The 27783-nt window shown below is 43.5% G+C and overlaps 1 protein-coding gene across 1 annotated transcript in view; it reads left to right on the plus strand.

Moving 5' to 3' along the window:
* The window catches only part of PARD3 (par-3 family cell polarity regulator), a 554870-nt gene extending 527705 nt beyond the window's left edge, over positions 1–27165 (plus strand). The window contains 3 exon segments of the mRNA XM_070472024.1: positions 10560–10680; positions 20246–20373; positions 26715–27165. Of these exon segments, the coding sequence (XP_070328125.1) occupies positions 10560–10680; positions 20246–20373; positions 26715–27111 (646 nt within the window). The 3' untranslated portion in view covers positions 27112–27165.
* The last annotated feature ends 618 nt before the right edge of the window (positions 27166–27783 follow it).

A 27783-nucleotide genomic window follows, 5' to 3' on the forward strand; every position in this document is an offset into this window, starting at 1 on the left:
TTGTACCTACTCATAGAAATATTTGTCTAAAATCCTTAGAGTAAACCTTAAGACTGTTACATCTCATAAATATCTGGGATTATCTACAGAAAAGTGCGAACATTATAACAAGGTATTCACCAACTTTATTTTTTCACTGTACAAACTTGGAAGAGAGAATTTATGCCAGTATGAAAATACTAAGGCTGAAGAAAGACCTATCCTCAAATCTCAGATGTTATAAATACCTTTCAGCATCACACCAAAAAATGCCCTTGTTAGAAACTAACTTTGCATGCATAATTAATTTGAGCACCACATTCCTACTTCACAACCAGAAGAGAAATTGAATTCAGGTGTTTGGTGAACATATGGAGAATTTACTGTGAATTTATGACCTGTGGTTTGAGTGTAAAACCCCAAGATACTTGCTGATAAAACTTAATGAAGCTTGTGCAGAGGAGCTATTTTTATTTGTAGTTTGGTAATTGATACATTTCTTGGTTTAACCCTCCCACCCTTTCCCCCATTCCTCATAAATCTTCCAGTCTGAGAGGTAAAGCCATAGCAGAAAGCTAGTTTTCTCAGTCAGGTTGTGCTAAGGCGTGTAGCTAAGCTGAAGTTCAGAGTTGGTTTTGTCATGGCATTTTAGCCCGTTCCTTCCTTCCCTTTTAATTTCTCAATTTATGCTTCTTCGCCTACACAGGGGACAGGAGACAGGGCCTCGGGAGGAAGTGTCTCCAAGTTCCTCTAATACAGGGTCCCCGAACTCTGGGACCTAATGCCTGATGATCTGAGGTGCAGCTGATGTAATAATAGAAATGCATTGCCATGCGTAAAATAGGTAGCTAAAGGCAAGTTTCTATATAACACTGGGAGCTCAACCCGGTGCTTTGTGACGATCTAGAGGGGTAGGATGGAATGGGAGGGAGTTCAAGAGGCGGAGGACGTGTGATTACTTAGGGTTGACTCATGTTGTTGTATGGCAGAAGCCAACACAATATTGTAAAGCAATTATCCTCCAACTAAGAATAAAACAGAAAGAAAGGAAGTACACAATAAATGTCACGTGCTTGCTGCTGTCGCTTCAGTCGTGTCTGACTCTGTGCGACCCCATAGACGGCAGCCCACTAGGCTCCCCCGTCCCTGAGATTCTCAGGGCAAGAACACTGGAGTGGGTGGCCATTTCCTTCTCCAGTGTGTGAAAGTGAAAAGTGAAAGTGAAGTCGCTCAGTCATGTCTGACTCGTATCGACCCAATGGACTGCAGACTACCAGGCTCCGCCGTCCATGGGATTTTCCAGGCAAGAGTACTGGAGTGAGGTGCCATTGTCTTGTCCATGTAATGTGCTTGAATCATCCCAAAACCATATCCTATCCGGGTCTGTGGAAAAATTGTCTTCACAAAACTGATCCCTGGTGCCAAAAAGGTTGGGGTGGGGACCAGTGCTCTGAGAGAAGCAGAAGTTTTCAGAGGGGTGACACCACTGTGCCTTAAAGAAGCAAAGATGGGATGCAGTGTCACTCATTGTTAAAATATAGGCAGCACATTCATTGCCATTTAGAGGGTTTTTTTTTTTACCCCCAGAATAAACTTACCTTCAGGGATAGGAACCTGCCACACGTACCCTACCATCTCTCTCTGCTGCTCTGTCTGCCCCCAGGATTTCACAGAGGATGCCAGGAAAGAGAACGCATGACACGTGCTCCGTTTTACCATACGGGGTGTAATGGGTTTAATGAGAAACCTGTGTTTGCTCACTAATTTACAGCAATTAAGAACTCAGATCTGACATCTGTAGATTATAACTACTTGTCTGGCGATTACAAGATCAGGAATATTTGATGGAATTGCTAATCAGTATGGAAAAATATCTGAGTGAGAACAGTGCTATTTACCTGCAGCCTCTGAACAGCGTTGGTTCCTGGTCCCCGAGCCAGCATCCGTTATTAGTTCAGTAACATCCCCACCCCCAACACTTCAGTCATCCCTGTCCAGGAACGTGTTTATATCCACTTTATCATGCTGACAATCTGTCTGTTTTGAAAGGATTACAACTCTGTACATCCACCCGTGACATCACAGTCAGACGTTGCTTAATGATCTGAGACGCTTGTGGTCATCGCTGGCTGCCTGTTTCCGTAGCTGTGTGACAGGTCTGCCCTACATATGCTTTTCCCAGTGTCAGTTTTGGCCTGCTCCAGGCCTGGTGTCTGATTTAAGTGACATCCTAGAAATAGTTGAATTTTAGACTTGCCATTGGTATGAATAAAGGGACTAAAAGATTTTCCTTTCCTAGGATGTTAGAAGAATTAACGGGACAAGGGAGGGAAATAGGCTTTAATTTTTCTCCAGTGAAAATGTTTCCAAAAATAACAAGTAATCTTGCAGGATTTGCCTTTCCATCTGTGTAAATACTGAGGAAATCAATAAAAAGGTACACCTCCCTTAAATAGGTCGACTAAAACCGAGGAACCTCGCATGAAGGCTGAGTTGTTACCTGAAGACACTGCCAAGTCTTGGAGAAGACGGACGTCAGCAGAACAGGATCTGAGTGTTCATGAATGGAGTCCTGGAAGCTTTAGTTTACTCTCTCCTTTCTAAATGTGCTGTGGTGCAGACCATAATGAGGGTTCAGCATCTTAACTGCGGAATCCTAGGATCTGGAGAGGATAGGTCTTTGAAGTCCCGACAGGTGGAGAAGAAAGAGCACCTTCAGCAGAAAAGTGGGCAGTTTTCCCCTCTGGTGCCCATGGAATACCTGCGGGGAGGGATGGATATACACCAGGGAAATGCTTTCAGTGTGAAGCTCTGTTATTTCCACCGTCTCAGATATAGTTTGGAAATTGGCTTTTGCATCTTTTTAATTGAGAAAGAGAATAACATCCTCTTGCATCCCAATGCCAAGTACAGGTGTGAAATTTATTAGCATTTAGAATAGAATTTTGTACTTAGGCCAAAAAAGTGAATTGGTAGAGCTGAGAAGTATATAACAAAAATGAAGAAGCTGAAGGTATGAGCTGATATGGTTAACCAAAATTTTTTACTATGTACCTATTCTTTTGTAAATTGGGGATTTGAAGGGAATCTGTTACGCAGTGCATGCATGCTCGGTTGCTCAGTCGTGTCCTTCTCTTTGTGACCTCAGGCTCCTCTGTTCATGGGATTTCCTAGGCATAAATACTGGAGTGGGCTGCCATTCCCTTCTCCAGGGGATCTTCGCAACCCAGGGATCAAACCCACATCTCCTGCATCTCCTGCATCTCCTGCATTGGCAGGTGGATTCTTTACTTCTGCACCACTTGTTATGTACTGAATCCTTGGCAAACTAGGTAAAACCCATTTTAACCAGGAATATCTCCTTGTGGGTTGTGTGTGACCCACATCCTAGCTGGTTACCAGTCTCTGCCAGAAAGAAAAAACTAGAATGAGTCCTTGAGTTTAGTTTTACCAAACAACCTGGTTGAGGCGTCTGTTCTCACTACACTCTGGAAGATCCTCGCAATGCTGCTTTGACCTTATGAGGGCTGATTGCAGAGAGCACAGAGTCAGAGTGGGGTGTTTTGGTGAAGTGGTGGGGAGTTTGACAAAAGGAGTCATCCTACGCCTTTGGATAGACTTCCATGGGGCATTTTGGCTGTAACTGGTGTCGAGAGGAGAGCATGCTCTGTTGGTTGCATGCATTAAGATCTGGCAGTTACCATCTTTCATTGACATCTTGTGCAATTATATTTACTTTGGGCAATTTTTCTCAAAGACCAAAACTTTGGAGTGACTAACTGTATAAATGGTAGTGGTGAAACTCATTCATCAAGTAAGTTTCCTCTCTCTTCCTCTTTTATCAAACAGGCTTTGCAACAGGCAATATTTATTAGGTTGCAAGTGTCGGCAAGGCATAGTTCTGCGTGCCCTTCTAGGCCACTTGATATTTAGTTAGTGTGTACATCCCCTTCACATTGTCAAAGGGTGATGTGGTGGTGATGGTGGTGGGGATATGTGCTTGTATGGAAGACAGGAAGGTTTAGGGAATTTACATGTTATCTTTTGTGGTCACCAGGGGGAGACCCACCATGCAATTGCGTTGCAAATCCCTGTTTGCGTCACAGCCACTAACATCCTACTGGCCAGATCAAGTCACATGGCCAAGGCCATCATCAATGGGCATTTGTTTTCTTGCTGAAGAACAAGTTAACAGACTCAGCAGCTTCAAACAACACACTGTATCAGTTTCATGGGTCTGGAGTGTGACAACAGCTTAGCAGAATCCCCTTCTCAGGGTCTCATTCTGGTGCAACCAAGATGTCAGCAGCCTGTGTTCTCACCCAGAGGCTCCTCTTCTAGGGAAGTACCACTTCCCGCTTTTAGAGTCGTTGGCAGCATTCACTTCTTGGAAGCTGTAGGATTCATGGTGGCTTCCTTCTTCAGTGCCAGAAAGGAGAGAGATGGACCAGCAAGATGGACCCTGCATTCCTACACAACCACATACATATAATCATATCTATTTCGTGACCTTTGCCACGCTTCTATGGATAGCAGCAAGTCATGGGCCCTGCCCACACTCAATTGTTTGAGTGTGACTTACTCACAAAGGTGTGAATCCCAGAAACAGGGATTGTGGGACACCTGAAAATTCTATTCATTATAAATACTTGCTAACAATTTACCTGCCATGGGGATGTGACTTACAAAATATATACATGCCAGAGAACAAGGATTATTGAGGAGTTGAAAGGAAAAAAATGAACAGGGGTTGCAGTATAAGGAAAGGCTTCAAGGAGGTGGAATTTGAATTATTCGACTTCCTAGAAGAAATGGAAAGATGGAAAGAAAAGGAGAGGTTATCTAAGAAAGAAAGATACGAGCAAATTTATCTTCTCTCTTTCTTGGGAGCCTCTCTTCTCTTAGAAACTAGAAGCTTCTCCCCTTTCTGAGCCCCTGGATCCATGCCCTCCCTCTGTCTAGCTCCTCTCTTTCCTTTCACGCTCTCCTTCTTTCCATAGAAAGGGAAGTGTTTCCCTAGGAGGTACCTCCTTTTCCAGAACCACAAGTGGTTTTTCTCCCTTGCCCTCTATTCCAGCTTTCTGGATTTCCTCTGCATAATTAAACATGCAAATGGTAAAGTATTTTTAGTCCATGAAGAATTCATCAGTTACATCACAAATGCTTCTATCTCAGCAAATGCTGATCTGAAAAGATAGGTCGGAACTCAAGCTTGCAGGCCAGTGTGCCCATGGGTTAGACAACTCAGGAGCAGAGGCAAGGCTCCATGGACAATGCTAAGTGGTCTTTTTTTTTTCTTTAATATTTGTTTCTTGGGCCTCTCACTAGGGATCCTGTAGCCTTATCTCAGTGCAGTGAAAGTAAATAGACTAGAAAGGCAACATACAAGATAAGCAGCATCTGCAGAATATAAAGTGGAGATTACAAGCTAGCAGGCAACAAACATTTTTTGTCTCACCTAGGACTGAAAAAATAAAACAAGCCAATATTTAAAATTAGGAGGTGGGAAGACTATAACTCTGACTTCTCTCTCAAAAAAAAAACTTAGAAGGCAACATCAGACCTGTACTCTTTCAGGACAATAATCTACTGGAACCAAGTAAGGGCCTCCCTTTGTAGACCAAGCATATTTCCCCCAATTGTCATAGCACAGTGGGTCTCCTTCACTCTTTAGTTAATTGTCCTGCATGCACTGGAATTTGTCCCAACTATGAGGCCTGCCTTTTCATACTGTTCATGGGCTTCTTGAGACAACAATACTGGAGTGGGTAGCCATTTCCTCCTCTAGCATATTAAAAAGCAAAGACATCGCTTCGCTGACAAAGGTCCATATAGTCAAAGCTGTGACTTTTCTAGTAGTCATATACAGATATGAGAGTTGGACCAAAAGGCTGAGTGCTGAAGAATTGATGATTTCAAACTGTGGTGCTGCAGAAGACTCTTGAGAGTCCCTTGGACAGCAAGGAGATCAAACCAGTCAATCCTAAAGGAAGTCAACCCTGAATATTCATTGGAAGGATTGACGCTGAAGCTGAAGCTCCAAAACTTTGGTCATCTGACATGAGAAGACCCTGATGCTGGGAAAATTGAAGGCAAAAGGAGAAGAGAGTGGCAGAGGATGACATGGTTGGATAACATCGTCGACTCAACGGACTTGAGTTTAAGCAAACTCCGGGAGACACAGAAGGATGGGGAAGCCTGGCATGCTGCTGTCCATGGGGTCACAGAATCGGACACAACTTATTAACTGAACAACAGCAAATGAAACCTGCAGGCATAGTTTTCAAAGCACTTGCAGTGCTTTCAAATGTATGCAGATTCCTGGGCCTGCAGTGGATGGATTGATTGGCTCAGAATATCTCAAGGTGAGTCTTAATCAGCATTTTTAAACAAGCATTCTGGATGATGAGATTCATATACAAGACATGTGTAGTGGTGAGAGCCTCGGTTATGAAGTTTTTCCCTCATTCAGAGCACCTAAGAAGATGGCTGGAGTATATACGCCTGTGCGGCATGGGTGGAGGATGGGCTCTGATGCTTATCTACAAATAGGATTGTGGCTGCATTTGGCATGGATTGGTGTTTTCAGCTACTTTCATTTGTGAAGCACATTGCAGGAGTCCAATCTGAAGGTTTTAAGGCTTAGCACTCTGTGATCTACCTCTGATAGGAAAGGGTACATCCCCATGGTAATTGAATGGGAAAGATCTGAGTTCCGTATAAGTCAAGGTTAGGTTGTACATGTGGTTTAGGGATCTCTATAGTGTCTGATCCAATGTACGCTTTCTTGATTCTGTTAGAATCTTCATTTAGTTTAAAATACACACACCCATTCCCTCACACACATACACACACACACATACATACATGTGTGTGTGCACATGTATAAACACCAACATGCTAAATGCTAGTGTTGAATGTAAACTATGTGGGTTTTTTTGCACAAAAAGCATCTTTGATTCCTCTCCGTATGAGGGGGAATCAATTATAATTGATTGACTGATTGACTCCTCATAAAGAGTTTTATTGTTTTATTCACCCACCTGATCGACTTAGGTGATATCTTTATATATTCCTCACCAAAAAGTAATAATAATGAGCAACTTTAAGTTGGCAATGAACCCAAATGTAAGTTGATTGGGGTCTTCAGGAACTCATCACTAATGCTAATAAGCATTTCAAATTTCTTTTGGCCTTCTTGGCAGAAGAGGTAACCAAAAACTTCAGAAATCCAGATGTGAGATATTGACGCTTAGGACCTGCCCCAAGAGGCAGAGCTGAGCGGTTGCAATATTACATCTCTGGAAGCCAGGGTCTCACCTGCAGGCTGCCTGCTGCTATCGCCCAAGGCTGCTTAATGGGCTCCCAGTCTTTGAGAACCTCCATCCATCAGGAAACTGCCACAGCCTTCAACCCCCAGGTGCTTTGCTAGTCTCGGGCAGGTCAGTCTGCTTCTTCTAGAGCATAAGAAGAAAGGAAGCGAGGAAAAGAGAGTGAGACAGTGGTCTTGCCAGCAGCTCAGATTTGGAAATAAGGTTGGAAATGACTTCCAGGACTTGTCTTAGCCTATGAGAAACATGAAGGTCACTAGAATTGAACATTAAGGACCCTGGGTCCACTTCCCTTGTTGGGAGACTGTATGTTCAAGTAATCACAAATAGTAAGAAGTCTGTTTTCACCAACGGCTTGGACTTCATGGACCTAATAATTATGAGGTTAAAACTGTGCTACATGAAAATAAATAATAGGAAAATATTTCTACTTGGACTTGTAAAATACTTCATCAGTCAAGCCTCCTAAATCCCTCTAGTAAAAACTGTGAAGTTGGACTTCTCTGACAGTACAGTGGATGGGAAGCCACCAGCCAATAAAGGGGACATGGGTTTGATCACTAATCCAGGAAGATTCCACATCCTGCAGGCAACTTAAGCCCATGTGCCGGAACTTCTGAGCCCACACTAGGGACTGCGAACCGCAACTACTGAGGCCCTGTGCTGCAGTTACTGAAGCCCATGTGCCTAGAGCCTCTGCTCCACAAGAGAAGTCGCCACAATGAAAAGCCTGCACACCCACAACAAAGAGTAGCCCCCACTAACTGCAACTAGAGAAAGCCTGTGCACAGCATTGAAGACCCAGTACAGTCAAAAAGAAAGAATGAAAGGACATTAGAGGAACACTTAGGGAATTCTCTGGCAGTCCAGTAGTTAGGACTCCCCCTTTCCATGGCAGGGGAACTGTGTTCAATCCCTGTTTGGGGAACGAAGATTCTACAAACTGAGCTACCTGGTCAAAAAAAAAAGAAAATGCTGTAAAGTTAGCCAGGAACAAAAGAGAGTCACAGCTGGAAAGAGGGAGTGAGATGAATGAATGTTGACTCTCCTAGCCTTTGTCTGAGGAATGTACACACATGCCTATACCATCACTGTTTCCCATGGAGAGTGAGGAGTTCTGTGGTTTGGGCATTACACTGCGAAAATGTGTCTGCTGGGGCAAGATAAGATGCTGTATATGTGACCTAAAAGCCTGCTAGGCTGCCAGGCTCAAGAGTGTGGAGGGGAAGTCTGAAGCAGTGGAAGGATGCCTCATGTGTCAAGTTGCACATCCTACAGATGCATTAACTTTCTATGTCCTCCAGCTGATCAATCCCAAAGATTTGTCAGAAGAGAAACAAAGGGAAAATGAGTTTTCTTTGATGGGAAAATCATCAAATTGAATGTGTCAACCGGCTATTTCAAAAACTCTCATGAAATTAATAGAAACGTGAAGGTGGTAGGAACCTACCCAGGAGATGAAGTGAAGAGAGACAATCCTGTCTTCTTAGAAGGTGTTCATGTTATGGTCCTCAATGTGATCATTTCAGTTCGAGATTTTCAAACCTTTAGAGTCCCTCAAAATTTGTGAAATAATACAAAGACATATGTGAGTTTGAGAATTTTATAGTCTCTTCTCTGACACGTTCTCTTTCCAGGCTAGCCCTCACAAATGCCACTACCCAGGAGCTGTGTGGCCAAGAGAAGTCAGATCTGCTCTAACCAGGGCAGCGTATGCTCCATGAAGGGACCCATCCTTCTGTTGGCTGACAGCTTCCCATTCTGCCACCAGCTTGGAGGGTATATGTGATAAATATAAGACTTGGTTCTTGCCCTCAAGAAATCTAAAGTTTCATTGGAAAACTGTGTACCAAATGTGCTTGAGTAGCTGTCCGGATTGGATGTGATTTTGTGCTAAGGGAATGGAATTGACCAAAAGCACCGTGAGATTTAAGATTGATTTGTGCATACTCGGTCACTTCAGCCATGTTCAATTTTTTGCAACCCTGAACTCCAATACTTTGGCCACCTGATGCGAAGAGCTGACTCATTGGAAAAGACCCTGATGCTGGGAAAGATTGAGGGCAGGAGAAGAAGGGGACAACAGAGGATAAGATGGTTGGATGGCATCACCGACTCAATGGACATGGGTTTGGGTGGACTCCGCGAGTTGGTGACGGACAGGGAGGCCTGGCATGCTGCGGTTCATGGGGTCGCAAAGAGTAGGACATGACTGAGCGACTGAACTGAATGGACTGTAGGGTCCCCGACCGGCTCCACTGTCGGCAAAAATGCTGGAGTGGGTTGTCATGCTCCGCTCCAGGGGATCTGCCTGACCTAGGGATCGAACCAGGTTCTTCTGCATTGCAGGCAGATTCTTCCCTGTCTGAGAGTGGCTAGAAAATTCTGAATTCTAGTCTCAGCTTTCCCAACTGGCCGGGGAAAGACTGGAAACAAGTTCCTTATCTTCTCTGAATGGCAGTTTGTATCTGTATGTGTATGTGTGTGTGTGTGTGTGTGTGCGCGTGCACGCGCGCATGTGTGTATGAAATACTACCTTCTGCACCTATCTTATAAGCTTTCTGTGAGGATAAAACAGAATTCAAAGTTATCAAAATTCAGGCAACAATATTATTAACTTATTCATTCAATTCAACTACCACCTGAAGTTGTCTTTAAATTGTTTTTTGTTTATGCTATGAGTGTTAGCTTTTGTGTTTAGACCTCTGATAACTCATAAATAAGAACATTATATAATGGCATTATGTAAATAATACTGCATGTTTGTGAGGCTATAATGTATGGCATTATCTCACTTGATTGTTACAACTGTGATATTTGGAGCAGAAGGAATTCTTATGTGCACTTTCTGTATACAAAGAAGCCACAGCCCAGAGGCACTGTGTCTTATTCCAAGAAGGTAGAGGACCTTGGTATTTATGATTTTTCATGCAGTGTCCTTTCTAAACTATTGTTGTTGCCAACACCTTACCAGATTACAGAGGAAATGAGGCTTTTAAAGAGCTGCGTAAAAAAGGAATGTCTAAAAATACTGCTCACCGTCTTGAATATCTGCCTGAAATCACCTCCATAAGTCTTAATCATAAGAACAAAATGAACACAGATTTGAAATGCCTAGATATGGTCTTAAAATTTCACTTCCTCCCAAACAGCACCATTTCACAGCACGCTGCCATTTTTTCCCTAGTAACTGCCATCCACAGATTGTATTTCTGAAGAGTGTTCATTGTTGCCCATTTTGTCTTTCAGCAACAGATCAACTCCTAGCAACCATGATCGGATACAGCGTCTCCGGCAAGAATTTCAGCAAGCAAAACAGGATGAAGACGTGGAGGATCGGCGACGTACCTATAGCTTTGAACAACCCTGGGTGAGTGTCTGGTGCCTCTACACAGTTGTAGGAAGTCCTACAACTTCCCTGTGGTAAAAGCCATTAATAGCTGTGACCTCAGACCTTTACAAAACGAGACGAGATGGAGCCAAATTCCTTTGACCTTTAGCATATTGACCTTTTTCCTCATTTCCTTCTGGGTTTCATCATTGCTAATTTCATTTTATATCTTATTGCACCATCTGTCCATTGCATAATAGGTTTCGTTTGCCTGATGACAAGACAGCAGGAATATTCTGAGTCGCAACTATGCCTTTTTTAAAGTTTACTAAATATTTTCTGTATACATTTTTCTGAGAATCAGAGCCTAAATAAATTAGTTCTCTGTATCTATGATGTATCTACTCTGCACAAAGTACAGTATTTAGAGATTCTTGATTCACCCCCATCCCCTATGTGTATTTGTTGAACCCCCACCGTGTATCTTCCTGTAGCTCAATTCCATTTCTTCTTCCCAAAGCCTCCAGAGTGGTCTTTTTACAGCGAAGTTTTTGAATGGGCTTCTCAATGCCCCCAAGATAAGTCCAGATTCCACAGTGTGGCAGGCTAATTAATCCTCCCCAATCCAGCCCCAGACTTGAGCTCTGACCTTGTGTTTTATCTTGGAGATGATAGCCCATGTGCAGATGGGAGGTGTTGAAGCAGATTTGGGGGTTCAAGGTGATGGGAATTGTGAAGACACCTTGAAAACTTGAGGGAGAGAAGTAATTAGAAATGAGTAAATAGGCTGCTGGAGGCAGGAAAATCTAGCTGAAGTAATGTGTTAGTTAAGTCTAGTCCACATGGTGGTGGGATCATAGCCAACAACCCTTAAAGGGATGAGAAAGGAAAATAATTATTTTTAATTTATTTTATTGAAGTAGAGTTGATTTACAGTGTTGTGTTCATTTCTGCTATATTATTCAGTTTTATACATTCTTTTAACATTCTTTTCCATTATGGCTTATCACAGGATATTGAATAGAGTTCAATATAGTAGGACCTTGCTATTTAGAAAAATAATTTTTTTAGATTAATTCCATGATGAGGAATGGCAAGACAGACATGGCAGAAAGTCAAGGAAGGCGAGCCTGGGGAGGATGATGGTGAAGCGCTGCCACATCTGGGCAGGTGGTCAGTGCAGCTCAGGGAGGTGTTACCCTGATAGCCTGGGAGGATTCTGGAGTTGGGGTGGGGTATCAGTAGTCTAGGATTATGAAGCCTAGGAGGCCGTGGTCCAAAGAGTGTGTTTTTGGAGTCTTGGAACATCTGGATGGTGTTGGGATCAAAGGTGTCCCATCCATGCATGTAAACTCCTAAAGCACAGGGATTAGGGTCCCAAAAGTGGATGAGTTCAGTCCACTGTGTCGGGAATATGATTACACTCAATATTTGGGAGAATGAGAAAAGGCTGGCATAGAACTGAGTGTGGCCACATTGCAGGGAAGGAGAGACGAAGACGGGAAGATGGTAGGAGCTTTCCATGCTAGTTGGAAAGTCTGAATGTGGATGGTATCGAACAGAACGCTGGCCCACTAGCCAGGTCAGAAAATAATTTTAATGTTTTTCTCCAGGCATCAGTTTTCTTATTTGTAAACCAAGGGGATTAGAGTAGCTGATTGAGTGTCACTTACTAAACCTTTTGTTAGAATAAACATTTAAAAGGAAGCTGGGTGTGTAAAGCAGATATCAGTAGAGCTCCTCAGGTTGCATACAGAGGTCTCCATGGACCCAGGTGACTGCAGACATGGTTCAGAGCTTCTCCAAGTGCGGTCCATGGACCATCTGTGAGAAGCACTGCTCCAGAGTTTAGATCATTGCTGAGGTCCTCTTTGAACCTAAAATCCAGCATGGTTAGTACACTCCACACAAAGCCAGAAACCCAGAAACCCTAGACATTATGATCTGGAATTTGGTGATCAAGTTGGAGTCTGTAGATGGCTCATTTTGTAAATGAAAGAAGGGAAAATTGGAGAAGTGATCCCAGTTTGAAGGACCTTACCTTGGTACAGGTGAGGAAGATGAGGGCCTTAGAAGAGACAATATGTGAACTGCATCCTGGAAGAAATCAATGGTAGCCGATATAAGAGGTTATAAAACATGTAAATACCTATGAAAATCTAATTGTCCTCTGCAACAATATCACTATTAATAATATGTAGTTTATTTTCCTAGATGGTGAGCAAAATGAGTCATTCCCATGTAGCACCAGGATGGAATTATGTTCATTTACTTCTGTTGTTGGACTTAATGACTCAACCTAGTCCTGTTAGGCTTCTTAAAGCAGACCTCTTTGTGTTGTGGGATAAACATCCTTAACTATGTATATTTTCACAAAGGTGCTGAAAGGAAGAATGAGGCCAGTGCAACCTGGAGGGATAGGCATGTGGAAATGGTTCTCACACCCCCAGCTCTATAGCGCTGCAGTCCAGCGGGGGCAGCGTTGTGCCATTTTACTTTCCCTGGGCATGTGACTTTCCAAGCAGCATGTTTTATTCTAAAATTAATTATTTAACCCATCAAATTTCTTGAGTGTTCATTATGTTCTGTTTATTATTGTGTTTGGCTCGGGAAAACAGAGAAAGAAAGCCCTTAGAATCGTAGAATCGAGTTGATACAAAAAAAGGAATGCTGCATGCAGTCTTGGTAGGGAAAAGCAGGGACATTTGAACACAAGGGAACCACACCCAAATTAGTTGTGGCTGTGCACAAAAAGCTTGAAAGAACACATCTTTGAAGTTGGAAGATAACTTTGAGAAACAGAGGAGCCCATCTTTGGGACCTAAAATTAATTGGAATTATTTCTGGATAGTAACATCATGTCCACATGAAGGCTCTACATGTTTGTTGGAAGCGAAATAAGCATTTCCTACTCCTTAGCTCTAGAAGTTTTGTACTGAGAGATGTGGCAACAATTTGGTATCCATTTGACATCTTTGTAAGTTTTCTTTTTAATGTAGGACATGAACATTTTGGCATAGATTTCTATGTTGCCTATTGAATATGAGCAATCATGTTAGAAATCTGAGACTATCTTATACATTAGGAAACTCAACTACTGAAGTTCATAGACCAAATTATTGTGTATCAAAAGTGCCATAGCAACTTCAGATGGACCACTTGGCTTGGCTCAATAGGGTCTTTTCCTATTGAGCAGGGAATTATTTGGATGACAGGCTGATTACCTTGGGAATGGAATAATTTCCTAAATTGTGGGTCAAAAGTTGACTTATTATTATTATTTTTTCATTTTCAAACAGTTGGGATCTTGCTGGGTATTCCCCATTCTATAGATCAGGTAAATGAGCTTCAAGTGACTGTAATTCTATGTAGTGTGTTAATTTTCATACCAATTCTCATTGTTGCCTTAGGAAGAGCTGCTCAGTTGTTCAGAATGTAGCTTGGTCTATGGTGTTTATTATCTGTTTTACAAAAAGAGTTTTGAGTATTTTGGACTGTTTATTCTCTTCTCATATATATTCTGACCTTGAAAGATCACTGTATTTGGAAAAGATGAAACCATGATCTCACCTACTGGAACTGTTTGTAATCATTTTAGTGTTAAGGAACCATAAGCACATCTTCAAACTGTGGGTACAACTTAGACCATATTAGCTGAAACTGTCCTGCTTGTTGGAAATGCCCACACGTGCAGTGCAGTCAGATGTATCATACAGAAAAATACCCAAGCCAAGACTTCACACACAGAGAGAGATGCTACAGAAAATTCCTCCAAGTGGTCCTTTTTAACTCTTCCATTTTTCAAACTGTTCTCTTGATTCTAGCAGCACAGAATGCACCTGTTCCCGGGCTTTTGTTCAAAATAACATTTGGGCTGGAGGGCGCTGATTTTTGGCACAAAAGGTCTTTAGATGAGCAGAGGCCTAGAAAATTTCCGTAGCTCCATAATTGAAGTGAGTTATCTCCCAAGTTGAGTAAAAGAAGAAGCAGCAGGAAAAGCAACTTCTTCCCCACGTAGTGCCAGGTGCAGCATAAATAAAGCAGCAAGTTGCTTTAAATCTTTCTTAAGATAATGGAACAATAGCTGAGGTTAGGGTTATTATCACAGAGCTCAGATATGGACAGGACTTAGTGTGTTGCTTTTAAAAGAATTAAATTGCAGGCTGCAGACCTAAGTACAGTATGCTGTTAAAACTTTGCAGATACCTGACTGTTGCCCACAAGCAGACTCAGTGACTGAGACGGGTGATGGATGGGATAATGGAGCCTTTAATAGCTGTATTGCTAAATCCTTTCCATCCTGGGTGGGTAGGGGCTGAAAGTAGTTTAGTCCTTCAGATAGAAAATTGATCCTCCACAATGTGAAAATCCTCTTCTCCCCCAAGCTTTCTTCCTAGCTGTCTGTCCTTAGATAAAACAAAAGCTGCTCCTTTCTTCATTTTCCTACTTTGGACTTTTGATTTTAAAGAAACTTCTATTTTAAGTGTTTATTTATTTATTTGGCCATGCCGGGTCTTAGTTGCAGCACTTGGGATCTTCCATCTTTGTTGCAGCATGCAGGGTCATTAGTTGTGGCCTGTGGGATCTAGTTCCCTGACCAGAGATTCAATCCAGGACCCCTGTATTGGATGCACAGAGTTTTAGTCACTAGACCATCAGAGCAGTCCCTACCTTGGACTTTTATTGGCTCCTCTTAACATTTTAGTGTCTCACCTGCTTTAATTAGATGGCTGGTCAGACTGCACAGCCATCCTGCACCCCTAGACTGCCTTCCCTGGACCAGGGGAGTTTGAGGAAATGATGGTTCTTTTTTGTCTTCCTCTTTCTTAAGACTTTAAAGGCATCTGCTGTCATCCCCTTCTAGTGGGCCTCCACGCGGGGACTCAGGAAATTCCTTCTTAGTTGACAGTCTTACTGTGTGGAGTCTGACTCCAGTTCACATTGGGTGGCCATCACCTCCCTTGGAAATCCACCTGGAGGGAGCCAAAGGGGTGCCCTGGAGCCGTGGAAGGGTGTCCTTGTGCTGCTGCGGGGCAGCCCTCTTTCTTGGAGTCCCATGACCCGAGGGCTGTAATACCCAAGGAGCCCTCTGGTGGAGAAGTGCGGGAGGCTGCCCGCCTCCCATCAGCGACGCTGGAGGCTGCTCCTTTATTTTCAACCTATCTGCTGATTCAGACGGGAAGCCAGACCCCAGCCCTGGTTGGGAAAGATGAGAAGAAGACAAATAGTGTGTTAAGACCAAAACACATATTTATAAAATCTTGATGAGGGAAATTGGTATGCACTGCCATTTTTCAACCATTACTCACATCATTAGTAGCAATTAAGCTTTTCAACATTCAGAACCCACAGAGTTCAATCGATAGCTGTGTCAGTACAGTGTGTGATGGGTAGAGGGGAGGAGGGCTGGGAAGATAGGATCCAGAGACAAAAGTTAACTTTGTTTGGATTAGAAGTTGGCAATTAAGTCCACAGTAGAAAATCATTTACCAGTGTTAGCAATGGCCACTTTTAAACAGAGTCCAAAACTTACACCCTTACCGTGATTCAGTGACCTTTTATTATCAGAACATGGAATTCATACTAGGATCACAGTATATCTGAAAGCTAAAACGAGAACGTTAAATCTCAAGGGATATCATTGTTCTTTGTGTTATCATTGTCATCTTCATTGTCCTCATCATCTTCATCACATGTTTTCATCCAAAGCACACAGACTTTTTGTATTTTATTTTTGCTTTCTCTCCATGCCCTGGACATATGTGAAAATTTGGGAAAAAATTTTTTTAAATAACTGCTTTACAATATTGTGTTAGTATTCTGCTGTACAACAACATGAATCAGCTGTATGTACACACATACCCCTTCCCACTCCCCACAGCTATCCCTTTTATGTCACTACAGAGCTGAAGATTTTTGTTATTCATAATTTAAGTAGAAAACCCTCCCCCAAACAATCACTTATAAGATTATTACATATATGTGTATGCATGAACACATACAAAAGCACACACACATATCCTTACATGCTTTTTCTTATCTATAAGAAGAAAAATTAGTGTATTTAAAAATTATTAAATGCTTTATGTACATGTTAATAGAACTAATGAATTTTATTCATGGGGCACATTTTTTACATGAAGCTTTAAAAGTCTTATGATATCACCTAGTTCTGATCAGTTCTGAAACTTGTAAGGTGTATATTTATTTTTGTTCTTTCTTTAGTATATTAACAGTTTGGGCTTTGTATTTTTATTTTTCTGTATTGTCTTTTTTAATTTGGAAAAATAAGGATGGTTTTACTTAATGGAGAGAACTGCTGAAGCATTTCTTAATTTACTGAAATAGTCCACAGAAGAGACTTTCACATTCTGTTCTACGCTAGTAAGTAATACCGAAATTGTGCAGCTTTCAAAGTTTTATGTAATTTTTTAATATAGTATAAATAGTATCTCTTCATAATCATGATAAACACCAGTACTTTACAGCTCATTTACAAATGCAACCTGCATAGTCTTGACTGGTGGTTTTTAAACATAAGCCATGAAGAGAGTCACGTATCTGTGGTTCTCCAGCGTATTGTGTAAGAGATAATCATGTATTTACTTCTGTCTTACAACCTCTATCATTATTATGGCTGTGGCAACCTTGGCTATTTTTTTCCTTCAAAGGTCATTGCTTGTCACCAGTTTCATCACAAACAAGGCCAGGGTTATTTATAATTTGCTCTGTTAAAACAGAGCTGCTGTCTTGTTATCTGGTGAATCTCTAGAATCATCACAATTATGCTTTGCCTGTATGTTTCCCCATACAGATGCTGCTTTGTCATTGTAGCTGCTGTTACTGTTTTATCTGAAAACATGCCCTTCTCGCTGGGGTTACACAGGATCTCTTTCTTCATTTCTGTCTTTATTTTTGTGATTTTGGACTCTAGATATTTCCATTTCTGCTGTTTCATTCTATTTCTGCCATTGGGATGGAAACCACAAGCTCCATTGTCTTAAAGTCAGGGTTCCTGGTGGTAATCCGTTTCCACAATTCACATTTTTATGAGATCTTCATTGAAATCATGAATCCAATTATTTTTGATGCAGCCCAAGTAGAGAACTGGCCAGGAAGAACTTCTTTCGCTGTTGCTCTGGGCCCATCATGCACACAATCTCCCTGGAAATCTGTGGCCCAGTCAACTTTCATCCTAAAGATAAGGGTGATTCTTTCTAATAACCTGAAGAGAGAGAGTAAAATATTAATAGCAAGGCTGGGGTGTGTATTTCATCAGAGTGAAGCAAACAATGAAATCTGTCAGTTTGCTGATTCCAGACTCCTTCCCTCATTCTAAGTTTTCAGGTCCCACTTGATGATAATTTCATTACTGGGATTCATCCAGATGCACTGAGATATGCCACTGATAAGGTTGGAGGTGAACAGTCCCAGAAAACACAAAGCCCTTCAACTTTTTTTCTTCCCTCCATCAGTATCAAATTTTCAGGCCTCTGGGAGAAGCAACTTAAAAATACACCTGAAATTTCTACAAGACCTTGCATTTCTTTTCACAACTCCACAAGCAGCATGTCACAGAACAGCGTGAGCTTGAAAAGCTGGTTAGTAAATCTTGCAGCAGAATGCCAGGTCTTTCAAGACTATTTGACACATGTGTGTAGCTTAGACTGAGTGTAAAGGAAACGAAAATGGGGTTCTTTTTGAAGGCATATTTTCTTGCTTCACTTTTCCTGTCCATTGGCGCTTTCCCGGACTCCCTACCAACAACAGATGACCCCAGCACTGTTCTGGGCCAGCCTCGTCCAGGGTCATGGAAGAAACTGTTTGTCTCCTTGATGCTGTTGACGAACAATTGCTTCATGCTTTGTTTGCATAAGCAGAACTCATTCAGCAACATGTTTTCTTTACTGAAGGCACCACGGATGTTATTTGAACTGTGTTGTGGAGTGGGTCTCCGAACACACATTTGTTCCAATGTGTGTGGTTATAAACATCCACTAGGAGAGACTGGGGTATCGTAAAGTCTAATCTCTTCACATATTATTTTTGTATCGGGATATTTTTAATATGCTCGCTGACGATGCCCATATGCTTTGAAATTTTGTCCTGCATATTGCTTCATTATTGCTTACCAACAAATGGGATATGCTGGCCAGGCAGAAAGGGGACAATAGAGGTTACTGCCTTTCTCTTTGCACAAAAGCCACCAGAAGAGCCACTCTTTAAGGAACAAGCCTACGTGTTATCTTTCTAGGCTCCAAATGAGTGCTGAGACTTGTATTATTTTAGAAAGTGATTATCGAGTCCAAGTCTGCTATTGGCTTTCAGCTCTAAAAAAAAAAAAATCAATAACTTGTTTATCACAGACATTCTTTGTTTGGAATAAACCTATTGCACAATGTTGCACAACTCAGAGGGGAGAGAGGTTGGTGAGTGCCAAAAAGGGTTACTTAAGAGTGCGTGCCATTGATGGCTGTGACGGGTGTTTGTAAAGTTAGAGGCATCGTTGCCTATTGTGATTGGAGCTGCTTTCAAAATGCTAGATCGTAAAGGTGAGCTCAAAGCCATTGGTTCGAAGCTAAAGCACGCACAATGGCCCAGCACCATACACTCCCCCAGTATCTGGTTCCGGTCAGCGGCAGCTATCAGCAGACGACCTTCTGCATGAAGTGTTTAGCCAGAAGGATTGACTGTTTCTCTGTAGCATATAATTAACCTGGGTAAAAATGCCATTTCTTAATAACTAGGGCAAAGTGTATTATTTCACATCCAATCCCAGAAGCTATTAGCTTGCAGGTTTATTCTTTGGATAAGCTATTCTGTTCACATGTGGCTACCACGGTGGATTAGAAGACCTGTATATGGTGAACTGTGCCTAGTTTCAGCTAATCTCAGTTCAAAATTTAACTGTCGTTCTTTAACAAAAGGGAAATCAGCCACATTGCATCCTACTGCTAGACTAAGATGTGTAACTACTGAAAGCTTCACCAGCATGGCCAACCTTCCAGCGTACAGCCTGGGACTTTCCCACTGTTGTGAATCATTGAAGCAAATGTTTATATTTTTGGCTCCTTTAAAATTGGGCTATAGTAGCTTTACAGTGCTGTATTAGTTTCTGTGGTACAGGCAGTGAGTCAGCCATGTGTATACATATGTCCCCTCCCTCCTGGCTCCCTTCCCCGCCTCATCCTGCCCCTCCAGGTCATCACAGGGCATCGAGCTGTGCCCCCTGCGCGGTACAGCAGCTTCCCACAAACTATCCTAGTCTTCCGAGCAGGGTTGTTCCCCTCTATTTGCTGTCTATGCAAGGGATGTAAACTAGTGTCTAATGTCTGTATTCACCAAGCCTCACTAGGCAGACTAGAAAGGTGGATCTCTCAATTTTAAACCATCCTAAGGCCGTAATTAGAATTTAGGGTGATGGGGTATTTGGGGCTGACAAGACCAAAAAAGGTGCCTCTTGAGAAAGCTGCACGTGATTTTTTAAAAGCTCACGGAAGTCACATGTTGTTTCTGCGTCAGTCTCTGAGAACTGAAATAGTCCCCGAGCCCTGTGCTGTCCGGAGTTCCTTTCCCGTGACCTGTGCTGTGTTCCCTCCTGCAGCCCAACTCCAGGCCGTCCGCGCAGAGCGGGCGACACTCGGTGTCGGTGGAGGTGCAGATGCAGCGGCAGCGGCAGGAGGAGCGCGAGAGCTTCCAGCAGGCCCAGCGCCAGTACAGCTCGCTGCCCCGGTACGAGCCACACCCCCGCCCCCGCGCCCGTCCCTGTCCCTTGGGAAATCCTCCTTCCCAGTGCACTGGCTTTTCCTCCTCCGAGGAACCGCTCTTAAATGGTGGGAACCGTGGCTTACTTGGCCGGACCACCGCCTGGCCGGGGGACCAGGCACGAAGGTGTTTCAGGAGATGCCAGCATCCCCAGCTGACAGCTCCCTCCTGGGAAGTGAAGTGACCTGCTCCCCACAAAGACGGGGCTTAGGGGTCAGACCTGGGATCTGGTGTTTGTTCTGTGTCCTCCCGTGGGGCGGAGACAGATTCCTCCGCTGAGAAATGGAAAAAGAACTTTTACTTTGCACGGCTCAGGGGTGACTAGCATAAATGGACCTCGTAAATCTAGAGTTCTCCAAAAGGACAGGTGTAACTAGTATAAAAGCTCAAGGGGCTATGTGGTCTTCTTGGCCAAATGTTTGGCTTCCTGTATTTTAGTTGTGTTTGAGATTATTTTTTAAGGGATGGGGGAGAGCTCTCATAAAGTGTGTGAAAAGAAGTGAGAAGAGAAATGTCCAGGACTCGGGAAGGGTAGGAGGAGGGACTGGGGTGGGAGGGCCTGGCGGGAAGATGGGAGGAGACCTGGGGCTCCTTCCTTGGGAAGAGGACAAGAGAGAAGCAAGTGCATCCACCGGGTTTCTCCTGCTCACCTCCCAAAGCTGTTCAGTCCTCCAAACTGATCCTTTTGTCCTGGTGCGCCCCTCTGCATGTCCGCTGCTAACTCTCTCCTGCACCCCACCCCACGCCTCCCTCCCACCTCCCCTCTGAAGCACCTGTGATTCCATAGTCCTGAGGCTTGCTGCCCATCAGTCAGTGATCCCCTAAGAGTCAGAACTTGCCCTTTGATCAACTGCAGCTCCCTTCTGGTTAGCCATTTTACTCTGTGCGGATAGGAGAATAGTAGAAACCTTAAGAAAGAGTGCCGTGAGTTTAGGTGTGCGGGGCTGGTCGACTTCTATACCCGCTTCACTCCTTTTAGAGAGTACAGGTGTGTGGGTGGGTGGGTGGGGGGTAATTTGCATATAACTTTTACAATAAGTCCCCTACATACAAATCTTCAAGTTGTGCAAAGATGCAAACGTGTTCCATCAGCGATAGGCGTGAGTGAAACTGCAGCTTGCCCTCCGTCTCCTGTTGCTGATGACCCTTCAGCTCCACCATCTCCCACCTCCTCTTCCTCCTCCGTCAGTAACTTCTTGCCCGTTCACTCCATGCCAGCCCCTGTGTACCATCTGCTGTACTAAGCTACTGTACTTTTCAAGGTACTACACCGTAAGATTTAAAGTGATTTCTTTATTTTGTGTGTTTGTTTTTTATATATTATTTATGTGAAAAGTATTATAAGCCTATTCCAGTACAGCACTATAGGGCCAGTTGTGTTAGCTGAGTACCTAGGCTTACTTTGTTGGACTTACGAACAAATTGGACTCGTGAACACGCCCTCAAAACGGAACCCGTTTGTATGTAGGGGACTTACTGTAGTCGGCCCTCCACATCCGTGGTTCCATCCATGGCTTCTCTGTATCCTCAGATTCAACCAACCACAGACGTGTTGTCCTGAGGTATTCATTATTGGAAAATATCCACGTATAAGTGGACTAATGCGGTCGAACACACACAGTTCAAGGGTCAACCGTAACTCCTCCATGTGCACCTCTGATTGAGGAAATTAGAAACTCGGGGTCTTGCAGGCAGCTTGGTTCCTTGCAGAGCCACCTCACTCAGCTTGAGGCTGGAGGGAGGTTGAGGGGGGCTGTGACCCTCATGAACTGGAAGCAAATCCCAGTTTCTGACATGTGATATTTTTCAAAGACACTTGACCTCTGCTCTTTGGATATGGACAATTGACAGAGTTTGGTCTAAACAAGTCGCCGTGGCATTTGATACCAAAAAGATTTCACACACACACAGAGTTCAGTTGCAAAGTGGAGCATAAAAGAAAACAAATGGTCAGGACTTGGGATCAGGCATGCTAGATGAGGTGGTTTGAATTAGAGGGCTATATACGTGCCAGAGGGGTTTGTAAAGTCTTGCCGTGATTAGGGAAACCTATAGGCTGAATTCAGGTTCCGCTGTGAAATGTCAGTGAGAAACACTAGCCAGGTGGTAATGTGAGATCAGTGAGGAAAGGAGACCTGACTGGCCCAACACTCAATTCTTAACTGGAAGTGGATTTTTTTTTTTTAATTCCTAAATTAGTTTTGTTTTTTCTGTTTTACTCTCTTTTTTCAAATCCTTTTTAAAATTTCTAGCTTTATTCCTTAGTATCCAAAGTGTTAGTCGCTCAGTCATGTCCGACTATGCAACCGCCTGTACTATAGCCCACCAGGCTCCTCTGTCCATGAAATTCTCCAGGTAGAGAATACTGGAGTGGATTGCCATTTCCTTCTCCAGGGGATCTTCCTAACCCAAGGATCGAACCCAGGTCTCCTGCATTGCAGGCAGGTTCTTTACAGTCTGAGCTACCATAGAAGGTCTAGTATCCAAAAGGCAGTTCTAAATCTGAGCAGTAGAAGTAGGTTGGGTCATAGTCACTGATAGAAAAGTGTGTTCAAGACCCTTTGGGGATGTTTTACTTTATTCCTTTGTCCCACCGTCTGTTTCCTCTCCATGTTTCCTCCTGCCATTGGTGGCTTCTTGCTCATCCGCCTTGCTTCCTGGTTATGTCTCCATGCCCTGACTCAGTCTCCCCACCAGGCCCATTTATTACGTGTCTCCACTATTTGTCACCTTGCCAGCCCAGGTCTGTCCGTCTTCATCCTTCTGTGTCCTCCTCAACGTGATGCCTGACAGCTTTCCTCAGGTGCGGGAGCTTTTCTGGGTGTCCTCTACATGAGGGTGGCCTTCAGACACAATCACTAAGAGGCAATTATTGCCAAACCAGGGTGTGGGCTTTGGGTGGCCTCCGGCGACTCCAGCGAGCTCATTCCAGGACCCAACAAACCTGTGTGTTGGTTGTAAAGAGATTCACTGGGAGGAATGATGCTTTGTTGCTCCTGTGTTAATTGGTAGCCTTTGAGCAGCCCTGGGACAGTGGAAGGCTTGCTTCTGGTTCTCACTCTGGGACGTGTTTGTGAGTTGCTTCTCCGAGTGAAGGTTCTCCAGTTTGTCTTTGGTGTCTTTCTTTGTTCCTTGATCTCTACCAACCCTTCCATCCCAAAGGACAAAATGGTAATCTTTTTGTTTATTTTTTTTCCTTGGTCAGAAAGATGCTCCCCCCAAACTCAGAGCCTAACCATTGGAGGCAAAGTCACTGACCTGCATATGCTACACTTTTGTGAGCATTTTACAGAAGTGATTTTTTAAAATTTCTCCCCATAATCCCATGAGATTAGAGATTCTGCCTGTTGCATTGATGAAGCCACCTGAGCCCAGAGTAGCCCACCTGAGCCTGAGGCCCTGAGAACCCTGAGGTTCTTAGAGACCCTGAGAACCCTCCCAGGCTCACGGCTGCACGTGCAGACCCAGGGCTGGGTCTATGCCCTTGGGGCACCCAGCCGGTCTCCCACAGTGCCTCGTGCCTCATCTTCCAGTATGTGGAGGAAACTTACTGTCTGCTGTTTTCTCGTGTTTCTCTACAGCCTGCTCATTTCTTGTCCTGTTCTTTAATCAAGAGCTTGCTGATACACTAGCTTTCTTTCCAAGGTAGTGTGTGTATGTATGTACATGTGTCCACATGTACACATCTGTGTGTATGAACTTTCCCCACGTGTCTTACTTCAAACCTCTGGGAGGTTTTCTTCCTTCTCTCTAAACTGCTTAATCTGAAGAAAATTTTAGCTACAAGAAATTCTTTTTCCCACATTCATAATTTCCATCCCAAACAAACTGTTAATGAATTTTCAATGTGTCCTACTACAAAAAAACTCTGCCTTCCTGGACTGATTCAACTTCTGGTCCATGACCATGTGGAGCAAAGCCTCAGGCTTCGTGCAGCTGGGGACCAGGATGAACAGGGCTAGTGGATCCCCGCGGACCAAGATTGAAGAAGCTTATCTCCAGTTATCCTTAAATTGATAGCTAACCCATGAAAGAATCCCATGTTGTTGCTGTAACATCAGTAACAAGTTTGTTGTTTTAATTAAAGTTTCATGATTAATATCAAATCCCTTGGTTTCATGCTGGCACTTTCCATCATTCACGGCTCTGAGCAGATTAATTTATGACTCTTTAAGTGGAGATAATCAGTGCTTTAGGCAAATAAACTGTTCCATCAAATCTAAGGATTCTTGCCTGAGCTGATTGTACCCATGGCCTGATTCCCATTACAAGGATGAATATACTTTAGACTGTTTAATTCATCATTAAACAGTCATTGCCAGAGATGATTCTGAACAGTAGTTCATCTTCCTTATTGAGAATACCCTTGACTACATTTTAGGTCATATGGAAAATGGGCAGATTTCATCCCAAACCATATTGATGGCACTTCTGAATGTTCAGAAATGCAAATGGCTTGATTCCTATGGGAGACCCAATGCTGCATAGACCTTACTTTTCCCCTACCCGAGTCTTTTTGAACACTCTGTCATGTTGTGTGTGTTGATGTGAAAGGCTGAACAATACATACTGTCACCAAATCATTTTTTTATTGATAAATGGAGCAATATATTTTGTTTTATGACTCAATTCTCACTCCCTCTCTTCCATTTTCAAGGCGAAAAAATTAGGGCATGTCTGTCTTTCTGGCACAAAATTGTTTTACTTTATCATAGCCAATCTTATTGTAAATTCATAAAAGCATCTAGAGACCTGATAGTAAATTAAAGATGTTTCGAAACAATAATGTTTCCTGAAAATGATGTGCAACTTTATTGCAGAAAGTATAAGAAGTTGAAATTTCTATAGGTCTCTGATTTATTTCCCCATCTCGGGGTGACAGAATGTGAGTAAGTTACCCTGGCCTTGGATGAGGATACTGTGGGCAGAAAATAGTGCTTACTCCTCACACACCCAGGTTCTGCAATCTTGATAAGCGTGTATTCCAGAGGTTGTCAGTTGCTGACATATATAACTCGAAAGCCAGGGCTTTAAGGGACTGCCTGTTGCATTTTTAATCATAGAGGAGTCTAGACTTAAATCTTTCATAACTGAAGTCATATTGTAATCCATTCCATGTACTTCATATTAGCTAGCATCTCTGGCATGAGGGTGGCAGCTGTGTAAAATATTTGTTTGGCTTGTTTAGAATTGAATTGTAATGTTGTAAAGCGAGCAATTATTGCTGGTACAGAAGCTGCCAAATCTCTAATACCCCTATAGAGCATCCTGCCAATGAGTCTAAATTGCAGGATATGTTGTTACCCTAAGCAGAACAGATCGCAGCCTCCCAGACACAGAAGGAAGACCCTGTTTCTGAGTAGCTGTGGAATCTGTTTGGTGTCTCTCCTATGCAGCCATTGTCCATGCAGACTTGTCTCAGACTTGAGCTTGCCGGAGTCAGTCACGTTTTCATCCTTCAGCTCCTATCACAATGTCTGAGAATCAGCTGAAGCCAAATACAGTAAGTCCCCTTACTGGGAACATATGAATGAGTTCCATTCTGAGAGTGCATTTGAAAGTCCTCATTTGTTCATAAGTCCAACAAAGTTAGCCCAGGTACCTGACTAACACAATTGCCTATATAGTAATGTACTGGAATAAGTTTAGAATACTTTTCATACAAATAATACATAAACAACAAACACAGAAAATAAAGAAAACATTTTTACTCTTAGAGTGCAGTACCTTGAAAACTGTATTAGTCCAGTACGACAGCTGGCATACAGGGGCTGGCATTGAATGAACAGGCAAGAAGAGTTAGTGACTGGAGGAGGGAGACGAGGTGGGAGATGGCAGAGCTGAAGGGTCATCGGCAACAGGAGGGCAAGCTGCAGTTTCACTCATGCCTGACATTGATGGCACAGGTTCTGGTTCCTTGCTCGATTCAGTTCTCTCTACTCTCTTGACAAAATGATCCAGTGATGTCTGCATAGATCCTGGATTTGGAGTAAAGATACTGTACTACCGTACTCTCTACAGTACTGCACAGTAAAGTGCATAAAAGCGTAACCACTTACAGAGGATGCAAGCACATGACAATGTACGCGGACACGGGAACTAACTTCCGTGATTGGACACAGGAATGCGCGCTTGCATGTCTGAAAGTTCATGACTTAAGGTTCATATATAGAGGACTCACTGTGATGTTTGTTGAGATGTAGCGATGCTATTCTGGCTCCCACACCACCACCCCCTCACCCTTCCCCTTCGTCTCCCTCCCTCCCCTTTTCCCAACACTCACACTCACCTTGGGCTTTGCTTCCTAGGCAAAGCAGGAAGAACGCCAGCTCTGTCTCCCAGGATTCTTGGGAGCAGAACTACCCTCCCGGGGAAGGCTTCCAGAGTGCCAAGGAGAACCCCAGGTACTCGAGCTACCAAGGTTCCCGGAACGGCTATCTGGGCGGGCACGGCTTCAACGCCAGGGTCATGCTGGAGACCCAGGAGCTGCTCCGCCAGGAGCAAAGGCGGAAGGAGCAGCAGATGAAGAAGCAACCTCCGGCCCCCGAGGGGCTCAACAACTATGATTCGTATAAGAAAGTCCAGGACCCCAGTCACATCCCCGCCAAGGGGCCATTCCGGCAGGACGTGCCCCCCTCGCCGTCTCAGGTTGCCAGGCTGAACAGACTCCAGACCCCCGAGAAAGGGAGGCCCTTCTATTCCTGAGCAGGAGCAGAGCGGACGCTTCGTGTCATGCAATAAAGGACACTTTCCTACGAAGACTTGTATTCGGGAGTTTTTTTTTTAACACCCTGGTGGTACTACGGAGTATTTCTGTTGCTGGTATCAGTGCCTTTAAGCAGTGTGGGCAGTTTGATGGAAGGCCTTAATGTCTTTGCCACTGTGTCTCACTTGTCTATTTCATGGAAGAATTTCCCGCCATGTGACAATCACCTGTTCAAGGCATCCTACGCTCCTCATCTCTTGGGCACTGGGAACCTGGCCCAGCCCGGGAGACCCTGTGGCTTTGTGTTACCGCCCTGTGCAGCTTGTGGCAACAGATCATCCTGAAGTCACAGGTGATGCTGATCCCTCCTTTTTTTCCCCCTTTGAGTTTCTCAGATGAGGTGACATCTCCATCTCTGGTGAATGAAAGTGGGTGACATACACCAGAAATCGGGGCTCTGTGGTACTTCCCAGCACAGTCATTTTTAACCCTTTGTGACCAGTATGGTTTCCCTTTTCTTTCTCAGCTCCTTGTAACGGGAACTTCCTTCATCTAAAAGAAGCTAAGCCATATTCCAACACTGTCTGGTTATCAGGGGGGTCCTTTTGTAACTGCCTTATAACTCAGTGTTACCAGTGATGTGATCATTCTGTCTGCATTTATAAATACCC

Source organism: Odocoileus virginianus, chromosome 9, assembly GCF_023699985.2.
Source record: "Odocoileus virginianus isolate 20LAN1187 ecotype Illinois chromosome 9, Ovbor_1.2, whole genome shotgun sequence".
NCBI classification, from domain to species: Eukaryota; Metazoa; Chordata; class Mammalia; order Artiodactyla; family Cervidae; genus Odocoileus; species Odocoileus virginianus.